General features: G+C 46.5%; 1 protein-coding gene across 1 annotated transcript in view; it reads right to left on the bottom strand.

The window, feature by feature from the left end:
• STX12 (syntaxin 12) overlaps nucleotides 1–13439 on the bottom strand; it is a 36612-nt gene extending 23173 nt beyond the window's left edge. Inside the window, exon 1 of the mRNA XM_089671928.1 lies at nucleotides 13230–13439. Coding sequence (XP_089528054.1) covers nucleotides 13230–13326 — 97 coding nt within the window. The 5' untranslated portion in view covers nucleotides 13327–13439. The remainder of the gene's footprint in view (nucleotides 1–13229) is intronic.
• Nucleotides 13440–13924: the final 485 nt, after the last annotated feature.

The following is a 13924-nucleotide window of genomic DNA, read 5'->3' as shown; positions in this document are numbered from 1 at the left end:
ATATAATCAAACCAAAAACACTGAAATTTGAAATATAGCGCCAAGTTCGCACATCACTGAGCTTAGTCGCAAAATCATTTTCAGTGTCTGATGATGAATTTCCCCACGAATCATTATCACTCAATTCTGCAAGTGGTTCTGATTTACTATCGCTGTTCTCCAGCCGGTCTAAAACCGATTTTGACCTAAAGGGACGCTTTTTGGACGCCGTGGACTTTTCTAAGTTTCCAGGTAGAAAGAACAGTCAAAATGCAGGCAGGGCACAGGACAAAAGCAGTATGGACAAAATGTATGTGAAATGCTTTGATACAGGAATGTTTTGCTATGAAATAATAGTTTTTAAAAAAAATGTCATTTTTTTAAATTTTCAAATTTGCCGCCGCTTCCGGCGCCCGTATGTCCCGACGTCACAGGGACCGGAACATGGAACCCAGATGCCGGCATCGGCCGGAGGAGATGGCCGGGGACGCTGCATGGGACGCATCGCGGGAGCGAAGGACAGGGTAAGCGTTGTAGGGAATCCCTGTGCAACGCCACATGGTAAGCCCGAGTGTAGCTCGGGGTTACCGCTTTTGGTACTGAAACTTTACCCCGAGCTACACTCGGGAATACCGCCAGGGAGGTTAAAGTGGTTGCAAAGGCTCAAGGTTTTTTTTTCTATATATGAAAAGGTAAAAAAAAAAAAAAAAAACACCTGTGTGCAGCAGTGCCCCCAGCCCCCTCATTACTTACCTGAGCCCCATCTCGATCCATTGATGTCCACAACAGCCTCAGCTGTCCCAGGTTTCTACCTCCTTATTGGCTGAGACAGCAAGTGATAGCCATTGGCTCCCGCTGCTGTCAATCACAGCCAGTCAGCCAATGAGGAGAGAGAGGAGGCAGGGCCAGGCCACTGCTCCATGTGTGAATGGACACATGGCGCAGCGGCTTAGGAACAGCCTGCTCAGGTGCCCCCACCGCAAGCTGCTTGCTATGGGGGCGCCCGACAGAAAAGAGCCAGGAGCACTGCACACAGCAGGTAAGTATAACATGTTTGTTATTTTACAAAAAAAAAATAATATACCTTTAGAATTGCTTTAAACTTCCTATGCCATTCCAAGACACTCGATTTCTTCATGGAATGTTCATCATAAGTCTGCTGTAACAGAGCTAAAGTTTCACTCGCACTTTTGCCAATTTTATGCAAACTTTGATGTTAATTCACTGCTCCAGATTCCTGTCACTCATTTTCCACCAACACCACAAAACGCACACACAGTGTTGTTATTTCTTCTACTACTCTGTAAAGACTTGGTCAACTGGTCTGCGAGCCAGGTGAGCGCGAATGGCTGTGTGACCCCACCAACACAGTGTTAGCCCACAGGCACTCCGGGAATTAAATTGTCACACCTCATATCTAAAGCCAGATCATTTTTGCAGCCAGGAAAGCATATTTTGCTACGTATGCCATTGGGGAAATTTCCTTTTGCTTTCTAGCCCATGCAACATGAAGTGAGAAGAAATATCTCAAGCCTGAGTGAAATCCTTTCACAGCTTTCTAACAAAAAAGAAATTAGGCTCTTTAAACTAGTCATGAATTGTCAATGGAAAACGTCCTCAAAGACCATATTTAAGCCATATTTTGGACATGTGAGCTTCACTTAGCATCGTCTATACAGAACACTCTTTAAAAGGGAACCTCCCGCTATCCTTTAATGGGCTTCACTACTTTGCGTCATTGCCCTGGAATAAATCTGCAAATCAAGACTTCAATAGCTGCATACATGTTTTAGATCAAGAACTCACTAAGCAACCATGAATATTAAACTGAAGCAAATATGTATGATTATGAAATATTTCATGCAAAAACATCTTTGATGCTTAGATCATGCCTGCAGGCCTGGCTGCCATCCAATATCTGTATGTTGCTTGTGCTTATCCACTTGCAACTCACATTTTAGTTATGGGTGGAACAGGGGCGGACTGACAACTCATGGGGCCCCCAGGCAATAGGGGATCATGGGGCCCCCTGTGTCCTTGCCCAAACTCAAAAAAGCCTATAGAGAAAAAAAAAAAAAAAAAAAAAAAGTACCAAGGGCATCTCATGGGGCCCCCTACTGACCCCAGGCCCTCGGGCAGTGCCCAAGTTTTCAAATGGTCAGTCCGCCCCCGGGATGGAACTTAAAAGGCTGAGCCACTCACGGATTTCTTTCATCATTCAGAAAAGTGCCCCACTAAAATTTTCAGCACAATTTCCTATGTTATGGCCCGTTCACTCTAGAACTCGGTACGGGAAACCTGTATTTCAAGCAGATTTACCACACCGCATTGAAAATGCACTGCCCTTGCGATATGCAGTTAACTACACCCCAAATGCTAACTACTTTTGGTGCAGTGCGATTTCAGCAAATTCAAAATAAATGGGCTGATGCCACACGGAACTGCATGTGAATCTCACAGAAACATGCAGTGCGTTCCTGTGCGATTCCTAGTGTGAATAGACCCTTATGCTCTTTTTTTTTTATTATTATTATTAAACTCTAATGAGCTACTGGCTTGGTCATTCCTGCCCTGCAGCTCACGTAAAAAACAGGTGGGCTGCAGGGCACAACTCAATGAAAAAGAAAAAAAAAAAAGAAAAAAAAGAATGTGCATTCAGAGGATGCCCAAACTCATCTCTATTCATAATAAAAGAAAAAAATGAACTGGAAGAATGACACCATATCTTATGATGGCTAACATATAGCTAAGAAAATAAATTCAGAAATCTGACAGCAATAATTTTTGAAAATTAAAAAAAACAACAACTTATTATTACTATTATACAGGATTTATATAGCGCCAACAGTTTGTGCAGTGCTTTACAAAATGAAAGTAGACATTACAGTTACAATACAATTTGGCACAAGAGGAAACAGAGGGCCCTGCTCATAAGAGCTTACAATCTAGGAATAGCAGTGGACTGACTGTAAAGCCAACCATAGACCATTAGACTTCTTTCTTTTTCAGCCTACTAAATTAAAAAAAAAGAAAAAGAAAGGGGAGAACACGAGAAAGGGGAGAACACGAGAAAGGGGAGAACACGAGAAAGGGGAGAACACGAGAAAGGGGAGAACACGAGAAAGGGGAGAACACGAGAAAGGGGAGAACACGAGAAAGGGGAGAACACGAGAAAGGGGAGAACACGAGAAAGGGGAGAACACGAGAAAGGGGAGAACACGAGAAAGGGGAGAACACGAGAAAGGGGAGAACACGAGAAAGGGGAGAACACGAGAAAGGGGAGAACACGAGAAAGGGGAGAACACGAGAAAGGGGAGAACACGAGAAAGGGGAGAACACGAGAAAGGGGAGAACACATTCCTCCATCTATGCTATATATGGTAGATGGGTGAAATCTCCCACTGCGGCCATTGTGTTCTGGCAGCCAGCACCAGCAGCTGTGAGAATACCCACACAGTGGCTACATCTGATTATATGCAGCTACTGTTGGGTAGACATTTTTTTTCACCTGGCTCCTTTGTCAAATGATATTGAGTGCAAGAAAGCTGACAGGGCCACCCGTTAAGCAAATTTCTCCCCGTTCATCAGGAACAAGCCAAAATTTGAACAGTGTATGCCCAGCTTTAGCACACCATTGTGCCTGCAGGACACCTGCTCTCCCCTTGACGTGCAAAACTAAAGCAAGCTTTACCTGGCAAGTGAAGGAAAACTCAAACAATGTTATCTGATTAGAAAAGACATTTCAAAAGCACAGTCCTGTGAAGGACAGGAATAGTTTTCGAATATAAAGACAGCTTTGTAATAACAAGGGTGTAAGACTGCTCAAAACATCTTGAAGAGCTATCATTTGAGGCCAAGATGCCTATTAGTCCCTAGGAAAATAAATAGTGCTATAATTAAAGTGGTGCAAATGCGTATTTGTTCCTCATGTAAGTTTCTGTGACGAAATAAGTATACTTTAGATTTAAAGAAAAAAAAAAACGAAAAAAAAAAAAAAACACATAGGCAAAACTTCCCCCCCCCCCCATTTTGGATAGAGCAAGGGAGGCTTATAACCTGTGTCAGATTTTTTTTTTTTCCCCTGCCATCTGTGTCCCATTGCAGAGATTTCCCTTCACTTCCTGTCCCATAACCAAACAGGAAGTGAGAGGAAAACCATGAAAATTAAGGGAATCCCTTGCAGATCCCTAGATCCCCAGAACCAGTGTCCCCATTGGAAGATTTCCCCTCTATTGCTTTACTGGGGAAAACCCAAAATGTGGGGTTTTCTTCTATTTTCCTTTCAATGGTAAGCAGGACAAACAGAAAGGGTGAATCTCCTTAACAGGGTCACAAACATAATAAAAACGGACAGGGGTTTTAATACCTCTCCACTTTATACCAAAACAAAACAATAACATATATAAAATCATTCTTATTTCTGTTCATGTTGCTGTTGAGAGATTTTCTAGACTTCCTGACTGCTAAAACCGTTGCCATAGGACAATAAGTGAAAAGGTAAATTAAAAAAAAAAAAAAAAAAAAAAAAAAAAAGCCCCAGATAGCAAAAACTCAACAGGGGGTCTAACCCTTCACAACGCTACAAAACTAAGTTTTAGCTGGACTTAAAGTAGAACTCCGGGCTTTTGCCAACTATGCTTAACAATGCTCCTTCCCTTCCTAACACCCTTAATAACTAAACTGTGTAAAAAAAGATGTATATACAGTGTGGAACAGAAGTATTTGAACACCCTGTGATTTTGCAAGTTCTCCCACTTAGAAATCATGGAGGGGTCTGAAATTCACATTGTAGGTGCATTCCCACTCTGAGAGACAGAATTTAAAAAACAATTCAGGAAATCACATTGTATGATTTTTAAAGAATTTATTTGTCTTGCACTGCTGAACATAAGTATTTGAACACCTGAGAAAATCAGTGTTAATATTTGGTACAGAAGCCTTTGTTTGCAATTACAGAGGTCAAACGTTTCTTGTAGTTCTTGACCAGGTTTGCACACACTGCAACAGGGATTTTGGCCCACTCCTCCACACAGATCTCCTCTAGATCTGTCAGGTTTCGTGGCTGTCACTGAGCAACACGGAGTTTCAGCTCCCTCCAAAGATGTTCTATTGGATTTAGGTCTGGAGACTGGCTAGGCCACTCCAGAACCTTGATATGCTTCTTACGGAACCACTCCTTGGTTATCTTGGCTGTGTGCTTCGGGTCGTTGTCATGTTGGAAGACCCAGCCATGACCCATCTTCAATGCTCTGACTGAGGGAAGAAGGTTGTTGCTCAAAATCTCACAATAAATGGCCCCATTCATCCTCTCCTTAATACAGTGCAGTCGTCCTGTCCCCTTCGCAGAAAAGCACCCCCAAACCATGATGTTATCACCCCCCTGCTTCACAGTAGGGATGGTGTTCTTGGGATGCAACTCATCCTTTTTCCTCCAAACACGACGAGTGAAGTTTAGACCAAAAAGTTCTACTTTGATCTCATCTGACCACATGACTTTCTCCCTTGCCTCCTCTGGATCATCCAGATGGTCATTGGCAAACTTCAGACGGGCCTGGACATGTGAGGACTTGAGCAGGGGAACCTTCCGTGCAATGCATGATTTGAAAGCATGACGGCGTAGTGTTCTACCAACAGTGACCTTTGAAATTGTGGTCCCAGCTCTCTTCAGGTCATTGACCAGCTCCTCCCTTGTAGTTCTGGGCTGATTCCTCACCTTTCTTATCATCAGGGATACCCCACGAGATGAGTTCTTGCATGGAGCCCCAGTCCGAGGGAGACTGAGTCATCTTTTAGCCTCTTCCATTTTCTAACAATTGCTCCAACAGTTGATCTGTTTTCACCAAGCTGCTTGGCAATTGCCCTGTAGCCCTTTCCAGCCTTGTGGAGGTCCACAATTTTGTCTCTGGTGTCCTTTGACAGCTCTTTAGTCTTGCCCATGGTAGTAGTTGGCGTCTGACTGACTGTGGGGTGGACAGGTGTCTTTAAAGAGCTCAGACAGGTGCTACTAAGTTAGATTAATGAGTGGAGTAGAGGTGGACTTTTTAAAGGCACAGTAACAGGTCTTTGAAAGCCAGAATTCTTGCTGTTTCTTAGGTGTTCAAATACTTATGTTCAGCAGTGCAAGACAAATAAATTCTTTAAAAATCATACAATGTGATTTCCTGAATTCTTTTTTTAAATTCTGCCTCTCAGAGTGGGAATGCACCTACAATGTGAATTTCAGACCCCTCCATGATTTCTAAGTGGGAGAACTTGCAAAATCGCAGGGTGTTCAAATACTTCTGTTCCTCGCTGTATTTACCTATTTTCAGGCCGCTCCAGTCCAGTCGTGTGATCGGCTCACCTGTGTCAGGCAGCAGCTACCTTGCTGGGGAGAAGAGGAAGTGCCAACAATGGGTAGGACATGGGGGCCTATTGGTGGCAGCCCCGCTCCCAGGCATTACCAGACATTGAGGAGCACTCGTTCATCAACCGTATAGCAGGTGCTGGCTGACGCAGGGGAGAACAGTTGACCGGACCAGAGTGCCCTGACAATAGGGGGGAATTTAAAGCCTAAATGTGTTTATTCTTATTCAGCACAAGGGACAGTATTTACATTTAAGGAGAAGAGTCCCTTTACTGGTGGCTGTTGTCCTAGTTTAATGTGGGGCTCAATAATTCCTTGGAGCCAGGTTGCCATAGCGACTGGAAACCACATCCTGACCCCGCCAGTGCACACTGCCCACCCCACAGCCTAAGCTGGCTCCTCTTCCCTGCCCCACAGAGTATAGCCCAGGCCAGTGTTCCAGGACCCTCCGAGTTTCCCCTATCCCTTGCTGAGTCCAGGCGGAGCACAGAGTCCTGGATGAACAACGAAAGCCACGCTTCCCCAGAGGACACCACAGACGAGCCCCCCACCACACAGCCACCCTCGCTGGAGAGCCCATGGAGTTGAGGACCTGGCCTCCCACACCGACCGCCCCATCCATACCACTGGACGAGTGCTTGGATGGTGGCTGGCCGCATGCCACAGCCCATCAATGATGCCTTCATCTGTGGCAGTGCTGCCCACTGGAGGACTGGAGTCTACAGGACCACCAAGTCCCACCACCTGTATAACAGAGGACAGCCCCACCGCCAGCATGGTGCCGACCCCCCACCGATCCACAACAACCAGGCTACCCCTCCTAGCACCAGATTCTCTCCATTGACATCATCTGGAGGAGCCAAAGCTGGACAGGCGAGAGCTGTCCTGCTGTCCCCCACCTGTCCTGCTGCCACCCCTCCTGTGACGCTGCCCTCATCTAGCAAGCTACCCACCACCTGTCCTACTGCCCCCCCTCCTGTGACGCTGCCCCCATTTAGACGGCTACCCACCACCTGTCCCACTGCCCCCCACTTGTCCTGCTGCCACCCCTCCTGTGACGCTGCCCCCATCTAGCCAGCTACCCACTACCTGTTCCACTGCCCCCCACTTGTCCTGCTGCCACTCCTCCTGTGACGCTACCCCCACCTAGCCAGCTACCCACAACCTGTCCCACTGCCCCCCACCTGTGACGCTGCCCCCATCTAGCCAGCTACCCACCACCTGTCCCACTGCCCCCCACCTCTCCTGCTGCCAACCCTCCTTTGACGCTGCCCCCATCTAGATGGCTACCCACCACCTGTCCCACTGCTCCCCACCTATCCTGCTGCCACCCCTCCTGTGATGCTGCCCCCATCTAGATGGATACCCACCACCTGTCCCACTGCTCCCCACCTATCCTGCTGCCACCCCTCCTGTGATGCTGCCCCCATCTAGATGGATACCCACCACCTGTCCCACTGCTCCCCACCTGTCCTGCTGCCACTTCTTCTGCGACGCTGCCCCCATCTAGCCAGCTACCCCCCACCTGTCCTGCAGCCACCCCTTCTGCGACGCTGCCCCCATCTAGACGGCTACCCACCACCTGTCCCACTCCCCCCCACCTGTCCTGCTGCCACCCCTCCTGTGACGCTGCCCCCATCTAGACTGCTACCCATCACCTGTCCCACTGCCCCCCACCTGTCCTGCTGCCACTTCTCCTGCGACGCTGCCCCCATCTAGCCAGCTACCCCCCACCTGTCCTGCAGCCACCCCTTCTGCGACGCTGCCCCCATCTAGACGGCTACCCACCACCTGTCCCACTCCCCCCCACCTGTCCTGCTGCCACCCCTCCTGTGACGCTGCCCCCATCTAGACTGCTACCCATCACCTGTCCCACTGCCCCCCACCTGTCCTGCTGCCATCCCTCCTGTGACGCTGCCCCCATCTAGATGGCTATCCACCAGCTGTCCCACTGCCCCCCACCTGTCCTGCTGCCACCCCTCCTGTGACGCTGCCCCCATCTAGATGGCTACCCACCACCTTTCCCACTGCCCCCCACCTGTCCTGCAGCCACCCCTCCTGTGACACTACCCCCATCTACACTGCTACCCACCACCTGTCTCACTGCCCCTTTCCAGCTCTGCTGCCCCCCACATGTCACTCTGCGCTCCCCCCATCTGGCTCCTAGATTCAAAGCAAATTTGTCAAGCCTTAGTTTAATGGGACACTAAACTCTGGCTCATAAAAATATATTCTACTGTATTTTTTATTCTAAACTTAAAAAAGTACATTCTATTGCTCTCAATCTTCTCCAAATCCCCAAATTTGGATGGAAGATTTCAGCAACTGTACTCTCCCTTGTGCCAAAAAAAAAAAAAGGAAAAAAAAGTAGTCTTTAAAATGATAATTGCACGTATTTTTCCTTAAATACAAGTTGCAGGCAGGGCAAGCTAGACCTAAGAAGCATGCAGGTGCAAAGCCACTTAGATGTTATGTACACAAAACACTGCATGGGTTACACAAGGCTGCTAAATAACACAAGGGTTAGGAATCCTTTAACCATTAGCAACCCACCAAAATGCTAGTTCCTTGGCTGTAATGTCAATCCCATGCTAGCAGTATTTTCTGATTAACCAAGCAAGAAGTCTGAACCCTGATCTGAGCCATTATTATCTGACTCACTGAGCTGGAAGAGAATGCAGATCAAGATTTCTGACTTCACTATCGTGCACTTCTTACAAGTCAGTGACTAAAAGTACTGCAGCCAGAGACAGCCAGGTAGTTAGCATTTTCAGAAGGTGGTCAGCAATGTCAGCTTCCAAATTTCTGTCAGTAACCTTTTTTTTGGGTTTGTTTTTTTTTTAATGTGGGCTACTTTTCATCATCCCAGAGTTCCTTGAGAATGTAGCTTTAAACTGGAACTTTAGTCAGAAAATGAAGTCCTGCTAGATCACTTCAGGCTGGCCCCTTTTGCAGGTATAGCTATGTAAAGCATTAAACATAAGTGTCTATACTGCTTAAAATCCAATTATACATGGTCTCACCCTGCTCTGCACATGTTCAGTTGCTCTCTATTGTTAGGCACAATGCAGAGTTTGCAGTGGCCGATCTGCTAATGGCCTAAAGATTTTTAAAGTCCTGCTTGCTGTATTTGTTATGCATGTTTGCAGGAAAAAAAAACAAAAAAAAACAAAACAACACACAACAGACCAAAAACACACCTCTCTACTGAAATGAATGGAAAACGCATCAAAAACACACCAGTTGTTGAGTTTTGGTGCATTTTTTGAGTCACTTGTCATTTTTCACAGGTCCAAAATGTACCGGAAATGTGGGAAAAAAAAAAAAAAAAAAAAAAAAAAAAATCACATATGCATGCGTTTTTGTAATGAGTAGTGTGAAAGCAGCCAACTATACAACTTATTAACTATACTATAAACTTGAAATAATTGCTATATTACTTACACTATGACCTATCGGCTCTCTGGAAACATATGGGAGATATAGATATATATATATATATATATATATATCTCTATATCTATCTATATCTCTAAAAACATTTTTCATTTTTTAAATATTAAGTGCATATGAAATATATAATGAGCAGAGATGAGTCACTAAGGCTGGTAAGTTATTACAACTGTATATAATGGCCTGTACAGCTGGGTGTGTCAACAGATTTAGGACATGCTAATAGCATGCAAATGGGAAAAAATTCTTGTGTTGTTTCTGTAAAGCTTATAGCATTTTAAACTTATCGGCTTTGATAGACGGATGAAACTGAAAACTGATTACAGTTCAATAACTTATGTACATCTCAGAAGACCAATTACCTGTACTGTCAATAACCCATGATCATCTAACACAACCCCCACCTAGGTCTCGGCTCCTCCTGGGACATGGCTGTATAACATCTAATGTGCCCAGGCATAAATCCAGCCATGTGATGGCCACAGTGATAATGGTCCAGTGCAGCTTGGACTTCAGAGGCAGTGCTCCCCTATGTTTTCAGTCAGGGGTGACTAAACCACCAACATCTACATATACCAGAATACATGTGTGTGGGTGAACTATATGAACAGAAAGGTGGGGAAGCCTTATGCAGGCCATAGACAGGAGGGAAAAAAAAAAAAAAAAAACCACGGCCGATTTTTGCACCGTTAATGGGTTAATTGGTCGGCCGTTTTTTGGCACATTTTTTTTAATCGCTAAAGTTGGGAAAAAAAGAAAAAAAAAAAAACAGCTGATTTTCCAGGCAATGAAGGGCAAATCGGCCGATCGTTTTACCGATAAACAATCTGCGCATGAGAGGAGGAGGAGAAGGAGACGAAGGAGAAGGAGACGAAGGAGAAGGAGACGAAGGAGAAGGAGACGAAGGAGAAGGAGACGAAGGAGAAGGAGACGAAGGAGAAGGAGACGAAGGAGAAGAAGAAGGAGAAGGAGAAGGAGAAGAAAAAAAAAGGAGAAGAAGAAAAAAAAAAAGAAGAAAAAAAAAAGAAAAAAAAGAGAAGAAAAAAAGAGAAGAAAAAAAGAGAAGAAGAAAAAAAGGGAAGAAGAAAAAAAGGGAAGAAGAAAAAAAGGGAAGAAGAAAAAAAGGGAAGAAGAAAAAAAAGGGAAGAAGAAAAAAAGGGAAGAAGAAAAAAAGGGAAGAAGAAAAAAAGGGAAGAATTCCAGTCTGCTATTATATTTGTCATGAAAAAGGTCTTGTGGTTGCAACAATGTATCTATTTGTATACGAATAAAAACATCTGTATCCGAAATGGATACAAATAGATACATTGTTGCAACCGCAAGACCTTTTTCATGTCAAATATAATAGCGTAGCTCTCTGCAAGGGACAGAAGTAATTAAATGCTGGCCGTAGACGGGACGAAAATCGGGCGACTCTTTTTACCGTTGGTGGTAACGTCGGCCTATTGAACTCCCGATTTTTCTTTTTTTTTTTTTAAACGGCCAGTTTTGGACCCGTCTATGGCCTGCATTAGAATCCTAGAGCTTGCTTTATTCTTCTCTCCAGCAGGCTGGACCAGCCATTCTCAACCAGGGTTCCTCCAGAAGTTGTTGGTTGACCATTGGCTTTTTGACCTCATGCCTGATGGTACCTACCTACCTAATACCAGGGCCAACGCCACTAGGCAGGGACACTGTGCACCAAAGATCTTCTAAAAGAGAAGTATGGCGTTCCGAGCTCCCACACCAACTCTAGACCAAGAACTGTGCAATAAAAGACCACTAATTGCTCAGTCCTCGGTCTTCAGTGAAGAGAGAGCCTGTGAATGTCAGTCACCTCTCTCTGCTCCTCTATCCCTCGCTGGAGCGATGGGCTGTGGAGGGGGTCTGAGCGGCTGGCTTAGGCCGTCAGAACCTTGATGAGAGGCTGAACCAGCTGTCAGTCCAAGTATCTGGGTGGATCCCGACCATATTGTTTGGATCTTTTAAGAGCCTGGACTGGTTCAGTGTTGTCAGCCAAGAGTGGGTTTTAGCTCACTGTTGGCTGAAAGTGGATCACAGTAGTGCAGAATGAACTGCACCGCATAGGAGAAGTATAGCCAAAAAAGCTTTGGCCCTACTTCTTTAACCTCTTGATGCCGCAATATATATATATGTGGGCTCTCGGTGGGTGGGCCTTAACACAGAGACTGCATGTACACGTACCAGAATGTAAACAGAGCTGTGCCAAGAGCATGTGCTCTGCGTGTTACCAGCAGCTAACGGAAAGCTCCGGATCTCTACTTGCGATTGAGAGCTTTCCGATCATGTGACCGCTGTGACAGCCAATCACGTCGGTCCCATGATCAGAAACCCTGCCCCGTCTCCCAGCATCAGAAACCTCTTAAAGTTCCGGGAGGCGCCGGCACTTTTCAGAGGGAGGTAGACCAGCATCTATGAGATCTAATGTTTATCCTGTTACCTCCTGTATGGCAATGTTTGAGAGTTTTGTATTCAAGTACTGTATGGCAACCGTGAGTCTTTGCTGTGTGGTTCAATCAACGTTAACGGGCAAGTTTGACAGGTGGTGTCACTGGTGAAACTCAGCAAGTTGAGAAATTTTCTGTGGCAGGTGTTACATATGTTCCCACTGACCACCATGCACCTTGATGGTGACCCCCCATAGAGTGGTTGTGGAAGGGGGTCCTCAAGACAATTTTTTTTTGGGGGGGGGGGGGGGGAAGAGGTTGGGCAAGGCTGGCCTAGAATCAGTTCCTGAAACATTCTACTCTATGACCCGATTTTAGCTAGCTGGACCTTTACTGCCTTTAGCCCTCTGATGACAGGACGTGCATACAAGCCAGGGTGGCCCGCGAGCAAGCCAGGGTGGCCCGCGAGCAAGCCAGGGTGGCCCGCGAACAAGCCAGGGTGGCCCGCGAACAAGCCAGGGTGGCCCGCGAACAAGCCAGGGTGGCCCGCGAACAAGCCAGGGTGGCCCGAGTACAAGCCAGGGTGGCCCGAGTACAAGCCAGGGTGGCCCGAGTACAAGCCAGGGTGGCCCGAGTACAAGCCAGGGTGGCCCGAGTACAAGCCAGGGTGGCCCGAGTACAAGCCAGGGTGGCCCGCGTACAAGCCAGGAGGCCAACAAGGGCCATCACATGATGATCACACAGAGTGAAGCAGTCCCCAGCACATGATGGGAGGTTTCATTGACCTAAAAAGGAATGTAGAGCAATCACCAGGGGATGTACACTGAATGCTCCATCCATGTATGCAGGCACTTCTTCCATAGGTGGCTCCTTAGCATCCTATCCATCATGAGCACACAGGGCCTCCACCATCACAACTCCATAGTACTGCATGGAGGTGACAGTGCAATGTATGGACGATGAGCCATGTTTACACTCCCCGGCCCCGCTGACACATCCCCAGCCGCTGACAGCACTGACACAGCTCCATCACTGATGTCGGGCACACAACTGCGCATGCTTACTGTTGTTGGTGATCCTCTGGATGTTGCCGCTGCATGTCTGTATGATACTAGTGAAGTCCTTCCCGCGGGCCCCGCTCTGCTGCCAGTGACCGGACATCTTCCCGTCTGCTCGGCCCGACTCAGCTCCGTTTGTGCTGCCGGTCACTTTGCTAGTGCGCAGGCGCTGAGCTACGCCCGATAGGAGAGGTCGTGCGGTGTCGTCACTCGGCGAGCAGGAAAGAGAAGGCAAGCTTGTGGGCGTGGCTGCGCATCAGCTGTCTCCAGACCTCGCACCGGGCTGATCCTGATTGGAGAATGATGTGTGATGGATGGATGGATGGATCGGGAGGAGAGGGAGTATAAAGCAATATTTAACAAAAAAGCAAGCATGTATTATATTGCAACTTACCAATTCCTTGATGGGACGGCTGCATTAGTTTCCTTTTTTCAATTCTATTTTTATTTGGTGATCTAACCATTAACCACTAGCCTACAGGGCACTTATACCCCCTTCCTGCCCAGGCCAATTTCCAGCTTTCAGCACTGTCACACTTTGACTGACAATTGTGCGGTCATGCAACACTGTACCCATATTAAATTTTTAGCATTTTGTTTGAGACAGATAGAGTTTTATTTTGGTGGTATTTAATAACCTCCTGGAATTTATATTTTTTCTTAAACAAACCAAAAACCACAGAAAATTTTGAAAAAAAAAG

The sequence above is a fragment of the Staurois parvus genome, unplaced genomic scaffold (assembly GCF_062004578.1).
Source record: "Staurois parvus isolate SC_StPar_1 unplaced genomic scaffold, SC_StPar_1.0 ptg000115l, whole genome shotgun sequence".
In the NCBI taxonomy this organism is placed as follows: Eukaryota; Metazoa; Chordata; class Amphibia; order Anura; family Ranidae; genus Staurois; species Staurois parvus.
Note: the sequence above shows the minus strand (reverse complement) of the source record. Positions and strands in the feature narration are given on the sequence as shown.